This window comes from Antrostomus carolinensis, unplaced genomic scaffold, assembly GCF_000700745.2.
Source record: "Antrostomus carolinensis isolate BGI_N321 unplaced genomic scaffold, ASM70074v2 scaffold11784, whole genome shotgun sequence".
NCBI classification, from domain to species: Eukaryota; Metazoa; Chordata; class Aves; order Caprimulgiformes; family Caprimulgidae; genus Antrostomus; species Antrostomus carolinensis.
In genome coordinates, this window is record NW_010312841.1 from 1 (window position 1) to 18,444 (window position 18,444).

General features: G+C 36.4%; 1 protein-coding gene across 1 annotated transcript in view; it reads left to right on the top strand.

The window, feature by feature from the left end:
* Positions 1–55: 55 nt before the first annotated feature.
* Positions 56–18,444, top strand: part of LOC104524313 (dual specificity protein phosphatase CDC14A) — a gene marked incomplete at its 5' end in the record, with an annotated part of 55,531 nt that continues 37,142 nt past the window's right edge. Inside the window, 3 exon segments of the mRNA XM_010167142.1 lie at positions 56–193; positions 10,432–10,507; positions 17,993–18,085. Of these exon segments, the coding sequence (XP_010165444.1) occupies positions 56–193; positions 10,432–10,507; positions 17,993–18,085 (307 nt within the window).

An 18,444-nucleotide genomic window follows, 5' to 3' on the forward strand; every position in this document is an offset into this window, starting at 1 on the left:
TTCCGCTCCCGGGCCGCGGGGTGACCGGCGGGGTGACCGGCCCGCCCTGGGGAAGCGGAGATCTGCTTTGTCCGACCTGCGCTGTTCTAACCTGTCTTTCAGATCGGTTGTACTTCGCTACTTTACGAAATAAACCGAAAAGTACCGTAAATACTCACTACTTCTGTACTGATGAGGAACTGGTCTATGAAAAGTAAGTGTTCTGACCTGCTGTGGTTTGCAGACTCGAAGTGATCCCCCCACGCACTTTAACACTGTACGGAGTATTTTTGCCCCATTTAGCTACTTGCATAAAGCATGAGGGTAATGTTAGCTTGAATATATTTATATGTTAGCTGAAACGGGTTTAACAAGATCGCTGTTTTAAAAAACACAAAAACAGCTACAAAACCAGTTACATGTGTTAAACTGTGGTTTAGCTAGTTGAAGGGTATCTGAGCTTAGATTTGTTTACAAGGTGGAGAAAATCTCTTAAGACTAATTACATCTTATGAAATGGTGTCTTAAATAGAAGACTGTTGTTTGGTATGAATAGGTGAAGCAATAGTTTGTTTTATATGTATTTTCCTGTATTGAGAGTATGAAGTGGTCACCTTTTATACAGAATCATAAGAATGCAAAACTTAAATGTGCTTTTGAAGAACACTTGCAACTTTTCTTATAAGTCTGCAGAAGCTTTTGAGATGGCACTTGCTGTTGGCTTTTGTAGGTTTAGAACAGCTGAAAAAGTGTTTTCTGTGAAGTAAAAGCTTCATGTGTTTGGAAGACACTGATAGCACATAAAAGGTCAACAGTAAAATTGATTATAGTTGTGAATACTACTAAAGGACATAAAATACACTAAACAAATAAAGTAATTGCTCTGTGCTGTGGTTAAAAAGTAGTTACGCTGTTCTCAGGTCAACTGTTTCATGTGTGATGATGTATCTAGCCACTCGACAAGGGGTTTGCTCCAGCAGAAGTGAAACAGAAAATGTGGTCTTATTTTGAATATAACTTTCATTCCATATGAGTTGAAAAACTTGTGAGCATCAACCATTCTTCCTTCCCTTCTCCAGTGACTTCAGTACTGCTTCTGTGAAGGTGTAAACTTGGTTTCTAGCTTCCTTCTGTGCACAGCTTATATTTTAGGGTTTCTTCTCTACACATGTTTTTGAGTCTTCATTATATTAAGCTGTATGTCATCTTCTGGAGCTCCCAATGATTTCTTTCCAAAGTTGACTTTTGTAATTAACTGCTTGGGTTGGAAGTAGGTTCTGTAATGATCGTTAACTAATTTAGCCTGGAAGGGACGTCAGGAGTACTCAAACACAAAGGTGACCTAATATTGAAAGCAGAATGCAACTGGAGAAGGTCATGAGCACTTTGTGTTATATGAATATGTTCCACTTTCTTTAGTGAAAGAAAAATTTGATCTTGTATCTCTTCTAAGACTTTGATGTTATGCTTAAACTGAGGTATTTTGTTTCTAATTCTTAATACGCTTCTGGGAAGGCTGAAGGAATCTTACGTGGGATTTGATCTTAGGGGTGGGAAGGGGGAGCAGTTCTGTACTCTGTTAGTCACAGATGGTTGTACTAACTGAGGACTGTAACTGGGGTGCTTTGTGTGAGGACAGTATCATTTAAAAAAAAAAAAAGTACTGAGAAATTTGAGGGGTGGAAAAAAAGTAATTTTCTTTAACATGTATAAAGGAAATTCAGTAAGTGTGCTCCTTAACCCAGCTAACTGTTAACCACAAACCAGGGTGTAACATGATGCCAGGTATAATTACAAGACAATGGAAGGAAGCAAAGTTTCCTTTATCTTCTAGGGCACATCTAAAGATTTTGGACATGTAACTCGTGGTGTATTTTCTGAATTTATAGTTCCTAATGTATTTGGCCTTTTTTTAAAGGTATCATCCTGTATTTGATACCATAATGATACTGTCCCTTTTGTGCTTTCAAATTAAATTACTAAAACATAATTTGAAATTAAGTGACAGTTACAAGGTGGTATGAAAGAAGTTTGTGTAGTAACCTAACTCTTTTACATAATAGTGCTAAACTTTCTGCTGATATTTGTATTACAGCACCCATCACTATCAGTGTATGCAATATTTGGTAGCAGAACCATACCTGATTTTATTTTTATGTTTTCCTCTCTATTTTTCAGTCTCCCAGGAAGTTTATATTGTCTCAGGGAAGTAAAAGCAGGTGTCAGGGTTATGATTTTTTTTTTCCAATATTTTTCTGAAATTGGAAGGCTAGAGGCAAAATGAGGAATAGAATGCAAGTCTCTTGGTTCTTGGGGAAATACTGATTTTATTATAGCTTCCCTTTTCCTTATGCTCATCAGCAGGCTTGACATCAGTCTGTTACATTTCACAGGCTGCACAGCAATGTGGGGGATCTGACATCAGGGATTCTTTGTAAATAGTTGTGGAGTGTAACTTTAATATACCAGATTGGCTCTTCTGCTCATTTTCTCAAAAATTCAGCCTTATTTCTGCAAGAATGATTAGAAATATTTATTACATGATAGCAAAATAAACATTTGGAAGTGAGTTTTGAAGTGCTGTAGCTTAGAACGGTGGTTTCCAGAGTCTTCATTCAAAGTGGCCTGCCTCGCTGTTCTTGCTGATCAGAATTTCATGGCCACTTCTGCTTTTTAATTAAATGAGTTGTTCAGGTTGTTACAAGGAGGAGGGAGGATAGGAGATGTTGACTCAAACACAAAATCCTCAGCACCTGTGAGGTATGTAAGTAATTTGGTTAATGATTGTTTATTGAATCAGTTCAGTTCAGATGCATCATGCTAGTGACAAGAGAAAAATACTTCATTGTGCATGGAACAAACTACTTCTCTTTGAACTGTTATTCTGTTAACTTCAGCGATAACTCTTAAGTATGAAGTGTTACAGAAATTTATTTAGCTGACTTTACTGAGGTGTCAGTTTGCTTTCACTAAAGCAATATATCATCTGAAAACCTCATGAATATGTAGGTTTGGAGTTATCTGATTACAGACAGCATGTTATTTGATCACGTAGTACTTAAAATCTCACTGCCATGCTTCCCTTTTTTTTTCCCCCAGTCTTGGAGAGACGTAAGGAAGTAATAGTGTACATTAATAGTATACCTTATTTGTTAGACAGAACAGCTGTAGTGCTAGGGCTAATGGTTTTGGAAGTTTTGGTCTCATAAATGCTGACTTGTTCTTGCAGTTTGTCATGTGATTTGTCACTAAATTGTACACAAAGTGTGATTATGTAATCTTGAGTACTTTAGCCTTCAGTTTTCACTCCAAGTTGTCAACTGTTCTAATGAATTCATAACACTGTCTTCACTCATTTAAACATTCACACTTTTAAAAACAATAAAGATGGGCTGAAATACCATCTAACTAGGAACTCGCTACTAGAACTGTCACTATTTTAGTTAAATGTGTTGCAATTTAACCTTGAACCTGTTATGCTAGGGAAATGGTATGTAAATTCCTCAGTTGAAGGAACAAGAAACCTGAATCAATTTGTCCAATTCTGAATTATCTTTTTTGATTGTTCGGTTCCTGTAACATTTTGTCAGTCTCTTCCTGAAACTGAGGTCCCTCCCGAGAAGGTCTGCAGTACTGCTTATAAGAGAATGCAATCTTTCAGGGTAGTGTAGTGCAGGTAACTGTTACTTCAGGAAAATGGAGTTAATGAGAAGTAATCTGGCTTGACGAAGACTGTCATTTGGCAAATAGACAAGCCTTGCCTTGGCAAGACCTCAATTTATGAGTTAGGCACTAGTAAGAAGCTTTTTGTTCTCCAAGAATAGCGTCTTTCATGTTTCACCTTTCAGTAAACAGATCTGGGTTGAGAATACTACACTTGACTGCTTAACTTGGCTTTCACATATTTTTATCGAAGCAACTTTTTATGTCCTTTTTACTGTTGAGTAGTTTTCTAAAAAAAAAAAAAAAATTAAGATGATGAGAAACAGGAATCTCTTGCTGATAAGTTTTAATGGCAGCTTTCATAAATCATAATGTTTTTATTATGTCATTTGTTCTGACTTCGGATCTCTTTTATAAACAACTTTTGCACATCTAGTCTCTGACATCTGGTGAGCAGCTGTAAAAGAAAATAATATTATATTCTCTGTACATCCTATGTTTTACACTAAAACTTCATTTCAAGCCATGGTGTGTTACTTACCCGTTTCACAGCAGCCTTAATGTTAGCTATGTTGCTGAGTTCAAGCAGCAGTAGAAAAGTCTCTCAAATGCTAAGCTGCGACAATATTAAATGAGTACTCTTTGGACTTTGACTCATAGGACTCATTTCCTTTACTGCCTGTGTACATGCAAAGAAGCAGTTTCTCTTTCCGGTGAGAAGAGTAAGGGTTGACTTGTTTATTTTTAGTTTGGCTAAATGCTGCTCTTCTGTGGCTACTCAGTAACAGTAGTTGCATAAGAAACCTGAACTTCTCTGTTGTTCTGTGGCTTATGTCATTTGAAAGGAAAAAGAAAAGTTAAACTTAGCCTTGTTGCAACAAACAGAGCTGTCTCTTGACACAGAGAACAGGGAGTTCCTTGTTCACATCAGTAGCTTTTGAAGATTTGAACTTGACTATCAGGTGACCAAGATAACTTGGTAAGCTAAAGTCCACCAAAAAAAAGGAAATTTACCAACTTCTAACTTTTGTCAATGTGAATGTAAATACAGAGCAGAAAAACTTCATATACTGGTAGCAGCTTTTGTATGTCTAATTCTTACACACGACTATTAAGAATAGTACTTCAGCTTTATTTTGTTTTCCATCTTAAAATGACAGATTTTAAATTCACTGCAAACAAGAAAATCAGAATTTCTAAGAACGGAGAGTGTCAACTTTTCCTTCAGACACCGACTACTGATATAACTTTATATTTGAAACTTCTAAAGTGCTATTCCTTAACACCTGTGGTGTTCTCCTGTCCAACAGTTTCATAAACTTTATACCCACCCATTGCTTTACCATTATCTGCCTTCCCTTCTTTGTATGGAAAAGATAAAAGCAATTGCCAAAAGTATTGAGAATTTTTTAAAAATTTTTTATTTTAAATTTTTTTTTCAGTAAAAGTGTAACAGGATGAAACAGATCTGTTTTCTGGGCTCCAGTTTTATACTGGATGGGAGTGTAGCTTGATATAGGAATCCCCTTTCGAGAAACTTGGTCTCCATTAAGGTGACTTTTTTTCCATAGAGAGTAGATTTTTAACATGACCTGAAGATTCTTCTATAGGGAAACATTTTATAGGAGAAACTCTTCACTGATAGTTTGTTCTTGACGTCAAGGAGCATTGTAACAAAAATGCTATTTAATAATCTGTAACTTGGATCTATGAGTTCTTGTTGGATTTTGAACAATCAGGATCTTGAAGAATATTTGGAACACTGAAGGGGAAATTGAGCGATTACCTGGTGTTTTGCTAGTCCAGAGCCTCAGCATTATTCCTGGCTTCAGATGCAAGCAGTGGGGCGATATATAATTTCTAGGGTTATATTTGCTGTATCATCCTTCATCTGTTCAGAAGTATGCAAGTCCCTAAGTAGTATTAAGTGTTGGGGATTGTGTCTCAGCCCAGATAAGAAAGCTCCTAGCAATTCACATGTTACTGGAATTGGTGGGGCTAGAGCAGTGAGACAGTGCCACTGAGCATCCCACCTTTGTTCATGCGCCTGAGAAGTAGGGAGGAACATACTCTAGGAAACAGGAGTTGGAGAAAGAAGACTGAATTTATGTTGTGATGAATGTGTGGACTGATCCTTTTGGCTTTCATCCAGAAACTTTGTTGCGTGCAAGATGTGTTCAGCTTATGATTTGAAGCGTTTATCTGTAGTAGCCAGTTGGCCACTTCTGCAGGAGCTGGTTCTCGTAGTGCTTAACGGCTAGGTTCAGGGCACATGCAGCAAGGGCCTGACAGTGCAGTCACCTGAATGTTCCATACATCCAGTCTAGGAAAGGGGGGGAGAAAAGCATGTGGAGAATGTTGTTTGTTTTTTTGGTTTTTTTTCTTATTCTAATTCTGTCTCAGTGCTTAATTTTAATAGTAAGCTGTATCTTTGTCAAGCGCTGAAAAATTAGTGTAGTTTTGCAGTTAGGAAGCTATATTTCTGCTAGTTCCTGAAGTTCTTGTGGTTAATGTTTTGGTTGGAGTAATTGCAAGCTTAGGATGCTTCTGTTTTGGCAGAAAAATGACTTTATGTAGTTTCTTATGTCCAAGAAGGCAAGCTTCCTACCTAAAGGAGGAGTTGTACTCCAGTTCTGGTGTACATACTCCAGAAAATTATTACTATTGTTAAACTGTGCTTCTGTTTTCAAGTTACAAAACCAATAATTGAGTAAATTGCTATGCAAGTAAAGTCATCACCTCTGAGCATTATTGCATTGTTAGAACTGACTTGGTGGATCTATCCTATGGCTTTTTTCCTCCCCCAATATGGTAATTAGGCTTTGAACCATATTCAGACTATAGGAAATACCCACAGCCTGGTAAGAACGCATGCATACCCTCACGTTCAGTGTAGCAATGACACTGAACTCTCACTGGTCTGTCATGAAGGAAAGAACCCTGAAAATAGCTTTTCAGATAGTGATCTCCTATCCTTCCATCCATACTTCTGTTGCTGTATCACAAAATTGTAAGTGGATGGCAGTATAAAACTACTGCTGTGGTGTATTCATCTGTGGGGAAAAAGCATCAGGCTTCTGGGGTAAAGTACAAGTAGTGCAGTTTATCTTTGAAAGATAACTTTATACCTTGGCCATAAATAGATTGACTGTGATGTTAATGTGGAGGTTATCAATTCATTTCAAAGTCTGCCAGGCTACAGTATTCCTTCACTGACCATAACCAGGCAATACTTCAAGATATGAAAGCTGTTTATCATTGTGCTGTATTAGGGTCAGAGGTATTCAAATGTTGGTAAACTGTGGCTTTTGCACTCAGAAGAGGTGTCCAAGGCTTGAGCTGATTCACGGCACCTTCATGTGGCATCCCATGGAACTGCAGTCAGAAAGGAGTTGCTGTCCTGAGGAGTTGTGGAGTACATTTCTTTCACCATTAGGTTTCCTGGAAGAGTGTACACTAGCTGCTTGCATAACAGAGTAGACCAATGAGCTCTTTATGGGCTGGCCTTTCTAGGGGCATGGCCGTTCCTATGATACAGTGCAGCAAGTACCTCAGATCCTATGCTATAAGAACTCATAGGAAGGAGTGGTTCTAGGAGTCTATTCTAAGGAGAATACAGATACATGAAAACATGAACTGCTTCCAGGTGGCATTATGATAGTATTTTTGAAGTAGAGTATTTAAATATTCATCTAGGGTATTCTGGGATTTTGCTACTTCTTCGTTTGAGAAGCATAAGGATAGTAAGTTTCTGTGTGATGAGGGGGAAGAATAATTTAAGCTATCATCTAAGTACTCAGTTAAAACAAAATATAATTAAACATAGGTTAATACCATACTTGCCTTCTGTTCCTCATATCTGATTCCCACCTCCATTGTAAATGACTATCTTTCTTAACTGGCTTAAGCTTCAGAGGCATCTTGATTTCTTATTGTATATTAATCCTTATTACAACATCTAGAGTCAAAGAAAGTCTATTACCTACAAAAAGAGATGGAAGTAAAATATTGGGTAGATTTTTATCAGTGACTAGCATATAATTAGATTTTATTTCTTTTATGATACATTCTTTCCCCCTGTGTTAAGAGGAACACAGCATACTTAGTAGTAATAAGTCATGGAGAAATAGTCCAAGATTGTGAAATCTTTAGCTTGGTGGTTGAGAGAATCTGAATAGCTTTATTTTGTAGAAATATAATTACTTCATGGATAGATTCTGTAAATGTATTTTATCCTTGTCCCCAACAAAATAGTAATTTGTTTGCTGTGGATAAATTGATTTGTAAATACATTTTGCATTTTCATTACAAATGTAAATTTACGAATTTAATGAATAAAGCATTTTAATGTGCTTTTCCTACACTTCTGTTTGAGTTTAATCATGTGGTAAAGTAGAAGTGGATACATGATTTCCTATTAAGGTACTTCTAGCAAATGTATAGTAGTAACTTATCATAAAGCATGACTGTAGTTCTTCAGTGCTGCAGATTAACTGTGTATTCAGTCCTGTCTTTGAGCTGATCAAAGCTACTTTGCTTACCCTGGTTTAAAAAAAAGTATTCTCTATTCTTATCGTGTTCCACACTTTTTCACAACACTTTTACAAGTATTTTTCACAAAATAATCTTAAAATCATCTTCCATCATATATTTAAGTGAAAGAAGTCTCTAAATAGAGTTAATGGAACAAGATAGGATTGTTTTTTTTATTTTGAAGGTGTCAGTGCAGCAGAATGGGAAGAGATGTTAGTAAACCTATATAGCTTTTCTAGGAGCTACGTTCACTCTAGTGCTGTTAGAGCTCCAGTTTTATTTGCCATAACTCATCCTTAGAACAATTTTTTCCCTATTTCATCTCTATTAAAAACTGTGTGGAGGGTTTTGTTTTGAAAACAACTATAACTGTTGACTGTATCTGACAAACTTACCTTAGAAAAGATGTGGAATTCTAAAGTTAAACCCTGCTTTACTGCCACTTCTGTGCAACCTACAAATAAAGTCCTCAGAGTTGGACAGCTTAATCTTTGACCCAGCAAATGAGCTTCTGTAATAAAGCATTGTGTCATATTATTCTGTACTGTAAGGCTGAAATGAATCTTAACAAACACTTATACGTTGTTTGGTATTGCAAAGTAGATGATACTGAAATAGAATTGGTGTGGCAGGCAGGCTACTCATCCTAGATGGTGATCAGACCAATATAATTGTCTCTTTCTGCACTGGGCTTGGCTTTTTATGTTTGAGAGAATGTGGGGAGGAGGATATTATTGAAGGTGTAAGTACCAAAAGGGCAGGGCACTCCTACTTCATTGTTGTGTCCACTTAGAATAGCAGAATGGCTGAAGCTGGAAGGCATCTCTGTAGATCATCTAGTCCAACCTCTGGGCTCAAAGCAAGGTCAACAAGAGCAGGTTGCTCAACCTTGTACAACTGGCTTGTGACTCCACAGCCTTGGAGCAACCTCTTCCCAATGTTTGCCCTCAAAATAAAAATTTCCTTCTTATGTTTAACTGGAATGTAATTAATTTTCTTGAAAAGTAAACCTTCTACCGTGGGGAAGAAAGTTTGAAATGTGCTAACACCTATCATCTGATCTCAATAAAATTTTACTGCTTCAAAGCTCAGGGGTTTTAGAAAACAGTTACTTTTTTCTTTTGTCATTCCTCAAATAACACACGTTCAGATGCTGATGGCCTGTTTTGTTTCTCAATAGGCAAGTGTCCTGTCTGTTGTATGGAAAGACTTAACGCAGAACAGATTAAAACAGTTGAAGTTATAGTCCATTCTCACTATAATGTATAACGTGTACATCAACAGATATTCATAGACCGTCAATTTAAAGACTTCTATACACAAAAAGGAAAAATATTGGAGAAAGCTTGCAACTTAAATTTTGAGCAGTTTTGCACAATGGATGGTGGGGGAGAAAGCTCTAGAAGGTGTCATAAGTTGCTTGCATAAAGGCTGCTCTTACTTGTAAAGATGCCTCTGTGAAGGGTTAGCTAGGAAGAGCACTGTGAATCCCTACCAGGATCTTACTATTACTGTGCAATAATTTTCCTGTATAGAATACTGCCCTTAGCTCTTACCATAAGGACAGTGATTGCTGCTTCAAGGGTAATGTGAATGATTAAGAAGACTCTATAAGAGAAAAACAAGAAAAATCAGAATACATGAAATAAAAAATAAATTGAAATAACAGCCTAGAGACAAGAGGATTTGAGAGGACTAGGGAAACATAATTGTATGTGAAGTGTATATGTAATATGTACTCACTGGAATAGTGGAGGATGGGATAAAAAGAAATAAGCTTAAATTTCAGACAGAGATCAAGACTGGATACTATTAAATAAATTTTACTACCCATAAGAAATGCTATTTAGCTTATTCTTCATAGTATCCAATGATATGTTCTCGTCTTAAGCAGTTGTTGAACCTTCATCTAGGATGACATCAACGTGGCCTAAAGGGGAGTAGATCACGTCTTGAAGTTCTTTGCTCTGTAGTTTTGGCCAAAACCAGACTGGATATCATGGGATGAAGAAGAAATTATGTAGTTAGTGCATGTATATATAATGGAAAACGTAGTTACTGGACCATCTTAAACTGAAGCTACAAACACTTCAGATTAATTGTTGATATTGTCCTTTTAAATAAATCAATAAAGGGCTTATCTACTCAGTATCCCCAAAAGTTATTGATTTGCAGCTTTAACTATCAACAACATGCATGTTGAAATTTGCTTAGCTCTTTTGTATAAATAATACTTTTTTGTTCTTTTTCTCCCAGTTTCTATGGAGATTTTGGACCTTTGAATTTGGCAATGTTGTACAGATACTGCTGTAAACTAAATAAGAAGTTAAAGGTAAGCTTTGTTTAAAAACAACGTTCCTGTATTTTTGTGTTTTGAAATTCAACTAAAATGTATTATCCAGTTTGAAAGTGGTTGTTAGGTGCTCATTATCTAGATGGTTACTTCTAAGCTTTAAGGTTATTCTTTATTCTGAATTATTTTTTCTCTGAAGAATGGAAAAAATGAATATGCTTTCGTTGTTGCTTAGCAGGTGAGGCACTGAAGGATATGTTCACCTTTTTTCATAACCTTACAGTTTCAAGACAATAGTAACAAAACCCACTCTAGATATTTCATGGGTTTGCAGTTAATGAAGTGAGTATGCTAGTATGAATACTGAAAAAACAGATATTAAAAAAACAACCAAACAAAAAAACCCCATACCCATGAACAAGAACAAAACATAGGCCCCAAAATCATACTTTTTAAACTAAATCTTACTCAGTGGAAAGTTCTTCTAAATCTCATTCAATTTAATGAAAAGTTGCTTCTAGTAAGTGTTACGGAAATGTGTTTTTACACATATAAAAATGGTTCCTTTTTCTATCTTGTAGAAGTGTCACTCCCTATCAATTAATTTGTGGAAGCTTTCTTATTTTCTTACTTCCATATAGTGATTGCTGATTTATGGCAATTTTGAGTTGCTCTTCACTAGAGATAGGAAAAAAAAAAAAAACAAAAACAAGAAAAAACCAAAACAAAAAAAACACCCCAAAAAAACCTCAGTCATTGTGATCTTTACAATTAACTGTTGCATTTACACATTCTAGACAACTTTATAAAGGGATCAACACTTTAAAGTCAAAAGAAAAAGCTGCTGTGGTATCCAAAGAAGATATTAAAATTTTCTAACAACACTGTCCTGTCATAAAACCACAAGTCTGATGTGGGTTGACCCTGGCCAGAAACAAAACACCTGGCAGCTGCTCACTCGCTGCCACCCCAACTCTGGCGTGGGACAGGGAAGAGAGTCAGAGAGCAAAACCAAGGAAAACTTGTGTGTTGAGATAAAGACAATTTAAGTGGGGGAATAAGAAGTGGAGAGAGATGGCAGGGGGGAATAAAACAAGTGGTGCAAAGACAGTCAGTCACTACCTCCCACCAGCAGACCAAAGCCTGGCCAGTCTCCAAGCAACTGCTAATTTAGGAAGACTACTCCTCAGTTTTATTGCTGAGCATGATGTTACATGGTACGGAATATCCCTCTGGTCAGTTTGGGTCAGCTGTCCTGGCCATGTGCCTTCCCAGCATCTTGCCCACCCCAGCCTGCTTGCTGTGGGGACAGTGAGAAACAGGAGGCCTTGATGCTGTGTAAGTGCTGTTTGGCAACAGCTAAAACACTGGTGTCTTACCAACACGGTTTAGTCACAGCACAGCATCATGCAGGGTGCTGTGGAGAAAACAGAGCTCCATCCCAGACAGACCCAGTACACTGAGCACATAGCTGTAAATTTAACCTGGTCCCTAAATGCCTGTGAAGTGATTTGCAGCATGTATAGAAAACCTATCAACTGCAAGAAATGAAACACGTGTTTTAATTCCAAGGTACTAATTATCACTTGAGTGCAAATAGCAAGGAGACGCTTCACTAAATATTAGAGATTTAAAATCTTTATAATATAAAATCTTAGACTTGTAACTGACAGAAGGAGAAAATGGGAGAACAGATGTAATAACACAGGCCACTGTTAAGAGGATTCCTGTGTCAAAAATGACATTATGCTTTGTGACTAATGTTTGCTGCACAAATCAAACCATTATGCAAGTTGATTCATGCTATCTACTACTTCCAGGGGCATGCTGACTTAAAGTCACAGATAGTGTTAAGAGGAGGTTCTGCAAATCAAGAGGTTTGTAGAGTTGCTATAATTTTTTTGCAAAAAAAGTGGTTCTAGTGAGAACTTACATTGATTTTTAATACAGAAATTTAGTTAAAAATAATAAAAAGAATATACTCTAGTTTTTCTAATTTTTGAATGCCTGTTGGGAAAACATTGTATTTGCCGTTTCTGTGTTAACACTAAATAGAGCTTATATATATGTTATCGCCCTATTTTTCAGTGCTGCTGTCCCATTTAAACATATGACCAATGATGCTGACTCACTAGGAATTTTTTTTTTTTTTAATTAAAAAACATTAATTCTGCTGTTTGTGACCTTATTTGAGTTATTAAAGACTGTGGAGAATGCTCGCTCTGTGGAGTGGTTAGTCCAGAGAAGAACCAATAATAAACCTAGTATTTGAAATTTCACTGTGCCTATGAGAACTAGAGAGATTCGTTCTGTTTTTTCCAGATTCAAATTGAGACCGTGATCAGTTTGGGATCTGAATACAGTCTCATGTATCACTGTTAAAGTGTACTTTCATACTTTTATAGCTGAACTGGAACACCTTCAAACTGGACCCTAGCTACCAAGAGTTTCACCCAGAAAATAAGAACACAACTAATAAATAACTCTGGACTTGGTTTTGTTGGGGTTTTGTTTTGGTTTTTTTAAAAAAGATAAAGTATTAAACAGGAATGTCTCTACAGTCTTTATTCTTGTTATGACTGTCGTCTGTATTGAATGAGGCAAGCTGTTTTCATAAACAGCTTGTAATCATGCTATAAAGACCATATTTTATAATGGATAAAATACACGAGAGCCAAATTGAAACTGAATTAGTAACTCTGACATTTGCAGGGTTGATATAGCAAACTGTCATTTTAATGTAACTTTTATATTTTTTTTTAAAAAGCAGTCACACAGTGCTATGTGAAGAGTACAGATGGTCAAGAACAGGACAGAGAAATCTCATACAAATCAGCTGCAGTCTCAGCTGGGAGGAGGTGCTTCTTGTTGTTGTTACCTTACCAGAGGCTAATTCCAAATAGGTTAATTTAAACTACTAGTGCATAATAGAGAAGGGTAATGTGATAGTGCAACCACTTGAAAGTAAAACCTGAAATCAAACAGCTAAAGCTTGGAATACCACTTGAGTGGTATAGAAACTTGCACATGAATAGATACCAATCTAAGTGGCACTACTCCTGAGGTAGGCCAGTACCTTCTAATATAAACTTTGCTCCTCTCAAATTTAAAATATATATCAGACTCTGTCCTAATTTAGATACTACTGGCAGTGGATAAGTAGGCTTGTGAGACCAAATCCCAGGGCTGAAGACTGCATCTGATGTGTTCTGTTGGTCTAGCTACAAAAGAATACTGCTCAGCTTGACTAGTTGAGAATTATGGATTCACAGTTTCTACATTTCTGTACTCGCTTTCTTATGTCTGTCCTTCACAAGGGTTCCTGAGAGGATTCCTGAGGCCTGAACTAGTGTGTGTAAGACAGAAGTTAATGACCTGTGATTTACCTGCCAGCAGGGCATCAATACAATGAGCAACTGCAACAGCAAAAATATGGTCATTCTCACACGGCAAGAGGAGGACACATAGGTAGCCTGTAATCAGTGTTTCAGAGATGGGAAGTGCTGATCAAAGTAACGACATGGAGACAGAGTCCTGTTGGGCAACCTGCTGTTTGCACACCCTTGCATTAAGGGTAACCGTGTGCTGTGACCAACAGCAGGAGTGAGCTGATCGTAGGAAGTAAAATGCACCACAGATTATCATTCTCTGGAAATCCAGCCTCTGCGGCAGCATGGTTCCTGTTGCCGTACTGCAACACTTCTGGGACTCTAAGGCAATCACAGTGCTTAAGCCTGGATGATTCCTGCCATGGTTTGGTACACACCTGGTTGGGTATGCACTTCGTATACATTTCTTACAAAAAAAAGTCTGTAAAAGAAGCATGACAGAAAAAAATTACTCACAAAACATGGTAGTTTTTGTGTGGATATGGTGTCTCAAAAGGAATTAAAGACTTAGACTTCTATTAAGTTTAAAACTTCTATGAATAGGAACAGGAGAAATGAGAGTATAAGATCTCATTAAAACAAACAAACCCCACAAACTTTCCCTCCAAGTCTTTCAGCTATATCTGTTTCGGTTTTGGGAGAGTAATTAGACGTGGAGACAATTTTCTGCTTTCCCCTCTCCTTTCTTGGGGGACAGGTAGGGAAGGAGAAGGTAACCAGTTTGAAATGTGCAGACTAACACTTTCAAGTAACACTTTTTGGCAGACCAACATTTTAAAGTAAATTGTTGTAACTTTATGCTGACTGAATTTAAAAACAGTGAATAGTTGTGCTCTGAAGAGTTTATTTAGATATCCATTTGCTGAGAAAGTTGGAGCTAAAGTCCTGGTTATGTTTTACAGGAAAACCTTTCTGACCTTGTTATGTTTGTAATGTTTTGATTGCCGATTGCTATGGAGATGATCTTGACTAGCCAAGTCAACAGCAAGAAAAAAATCCTTGGCCATGCTATCTTCCTACTTGTTATTTGAATTCTGTTTTGGGAAAAAATACTTGACTAAGCAACTGTGATTCATTTATGAAAGAAATATTTTTTGTTCTGTTTAAATTAGTCTGATTTAATAAAAACTGCTTTAAAAAACCTGCTGTTTTATGTGTGTATAGCCTTACACAGTCTCAATAAATTCGGAAGCAGGAGTAATCAGAGAGGGAGTGTTGCTGAGATAAATGATACAAGTACAGGAGATCAAAGGCAGGAGAGGGAAGGTTCTGGCAGGTTTATGACCTATGGGGTTAACGTTTCTTGTATGCTAAGTGTATTGCTGCTGAATCACAGAGCAGTTTGGTTTGTTTGGTTTTTAATATAAATAAACTGCTAGGCATATAGGAACTATAGTTGGAACTATAGGAATTGCAATATGGAACTATAGGAATTGCAAGCATCTCCTTTAGGACAGCTTACATTTTTTGAGGCAGGTTGTGTGTACCTGTTCTAACACATAACTTTCTGTTGACAGTTTGCTAGCCTTGTATTCACTGCTATTTATATGTACGTATTATGTATATATGCACATATGTGTGTATATGTACAAAAATAGTGTTTGCATTGGTCTAGGCTTATTAAACACATTGCAGTAATTTCTTACTTGAACAATGCAAGTATATTAAACCATATCCATTAAATAAAATACTGTAAAATAATCTGGTGATTCTAAACAGATATCAATCTAGTAATTGTCCATAATGGCACCTTCTAAGCCTGTTACCAATTTCTGTGCAAGTAAATACCTCTTGAGGTCTTAAAGAAACAAGAATTGATCTATTTAAAAAAAAAAAAAAAAGGTAATCTCACAATGAAAAGAATGTGTTCTGGAACCTTCTCATACACCCAATAAATTAGTTTTATCACCTAAAACAAAACCTGCCACACTTTTCATATAACCTCTGCTTTTAGTTCAAAAGGTTGTCTTTGAGTATATTCCTCTGGGATATATCTTGACAAATACTGTTCTGTTATATTATTATGTTTTGTCTTCTAACAATGTGTGAAACTGCTAGAATTTTCTTATAGTAAAAATTATATATTGCTAACATTTGAATGTTTTGTAAGCTTTTAAGGTGAGCTGTTACTTTTTGGCTACTTCAGGTACCAAAGCATCTCAAAATTGGAATGATTTGATATACCCATATGATTAAAAAAAAAATGGATTCTGTAAAATAAAGCAAGAAATATGATCTTTTACATAGAACTTATTTCTGGCTAGCTTGCAGAATGTGCTTTTTGCAGTTTAAAATAGTATTTCAGGTGAACTGTAAACTGTTGCAAAGAACTTCACTTTAAAATAAGTAGTAGTCAACAAGTTATAATTGAAGTTCTGTCACCACTGTTGCATAACCTGTAATCGTATCCCACCTACACATCATGGGTGGAATTGTGGTTACAGAACACTAAAGTTAAAAAATTGTGGAGGGGGAAGAAAGGAAGAATCTTAAAATACTGGGATTAATTTTGTCAAGTTTTAATAAAAATTGAATGCTTCACTAATTAAATAATTACTTGAGCTTTATATGTTTGCATATACACTGAGGGAGATGTTGCTGTCGGTCTCAAGATACAACCTCTTCCAGTCAACAGCAACCAGCTGTCTTGGGAATTGCAGTCGTATTTAGAGATACTCAGTTGCATTAACTCTCACTCCTTCCACCTGTGGCAGTTGTACCTAGTCAGACCAGACTGGAATATACTGTTAGAACTGCTGTTAAAGGTGCTATTTCTGTGGTGGGTGGGAGCAAGATGCTCACTGTGATATGTGCGTCAGTTTTCTACTGAATTTATCAGCTATTTGTTTTTTGGTTTGGGGGGTTTTGGTGTGGGGTTTTGGGTTTTTTTGTACTTGGGGTTTGTCTTTTTTTTTTTCTTTTAATGTGATTCTGTGGTTAAAGCTGTCCTAAAATTTGCGACAAGATTTAATGAGCGTCAATGTTTACAGATTTGTGGAAGTGAAGTAGAGTTGGCACTACTTAAATAAATAAAACACAATTCTGCAGCAGTTACCTTATCTCCCACCCTCAAGTGTCATCAGTGCCAAGAACAGGAAAAGAAAGTAAATTAAAGTTGTCAAATTTGACTTAAAAACCTGAAGTTTGGTAACAGCAGCAATGGTATAAAGGCAGTTTATAAAATGAGCAACTTCTAAAAATAGAAATGTGCTTCAAATATTTAGAAGCAGAATCCAGTATGTCTGTTGATGACTTCCTCAAAACTGTAGTAGTACTGTAGAAATCTGTTAGGAAAAACTTGAGTGGTAGTGTTGTAGAATATAAAGAAAGTGTAGCAATTCATGAAGCTAAACAAACAAAAAGCAATAAACTGTCCAACTATGCTGTTTTTAAGTGACAATTTTATGTCTCTGGCTTTAAATAGTTTTTCTGCAGTTTGTCATTATTGTTCTTTTCTGGTGCTTGTTGGTCTTGTTTTCAATGGGAGTTTTGTCCACAGGATTCTGACAGAGACTTCTTTTCTTCCTAAAGAAAGAAGAATTGCACGTGTTACTAGTTTTGTCTCTGCCTAGCCTTTTTTTTCAGGCTTTTCACTTGTGCAATTTCTTTTTTTTTAATAAATTCTTCCTGTTGAAGCTTTCTAAAGATGTCTGTCACCCAATTTTACATAGTATAGATGGAAGAGTGGTGTTTAACTTATAAAATGCCTGTAAGAGTGATTGCTTCAGTTTTTCTCTTGTCTTTTCCACAGAATTGTATGCTACAGAGATTTAACATATGGGAGGGTGTTTTAGTCTGAAAATTTCAGTGTCTTTAATCAGCGTTCACAAGCTATTGTTCAATTATTTGAACTTGGAAAAAAAAAAATCCAGTATTTTACACTGAACATTTTGGTTCAACTGCATTTTATTAGGCTATTTTCACACAGCAAATGAAGAGATCTGCCCTGATATAGTGGCTATTTCCCTGCACTCTTGTCAGCAATGTAAGAAAATTGTTTATTGTATCAGTAATTATTTTTCCTTTAATTTTAAGAATCTGATTTATTTTTCAGTTTTGGAAAAGTGAGTTTTAAAAGTATTTCTAAAGTGCATTCTTCTCTCAGTAAATATGCTGTCTCTTATTTTTTTAACAGTATTTCAGTCTATCAAGAAAGAAGATAGTGTACTATACCAGTTTTGACCAGCGGAAACGAGCAAATGCAGCGTTTTTAATAGGTGCATATGCTGTAAGTATTATTTATCACGTGGATACTTCTTCCTTGTGTAAAGAGGAAGACTCCTTCCTTCTTCCTTCTTGCTGTGTGTAAAATAGAATCTCAAGGGATGGTCCTTTAGGGAGGCAGGCAGATTGTCATTTGATTCTTCTCTAGGCTGTCTTTCAAAGTTCTGCTGTGTGAGTTTTAGGGAAACCCTGTCTTTGGCACTTAACTCCATTTACTTTACTACCCAGGGAGTGACTTTGGCAGATGATGTGCATCTTTCCCATAGGATACCATTTTCCTGAATGTCAAAAATGCAAACCACAAATGTACCTCTAAACTTTACTGTCTTAACATCAATTGCTACTCATGGCAGTAGTGAGATT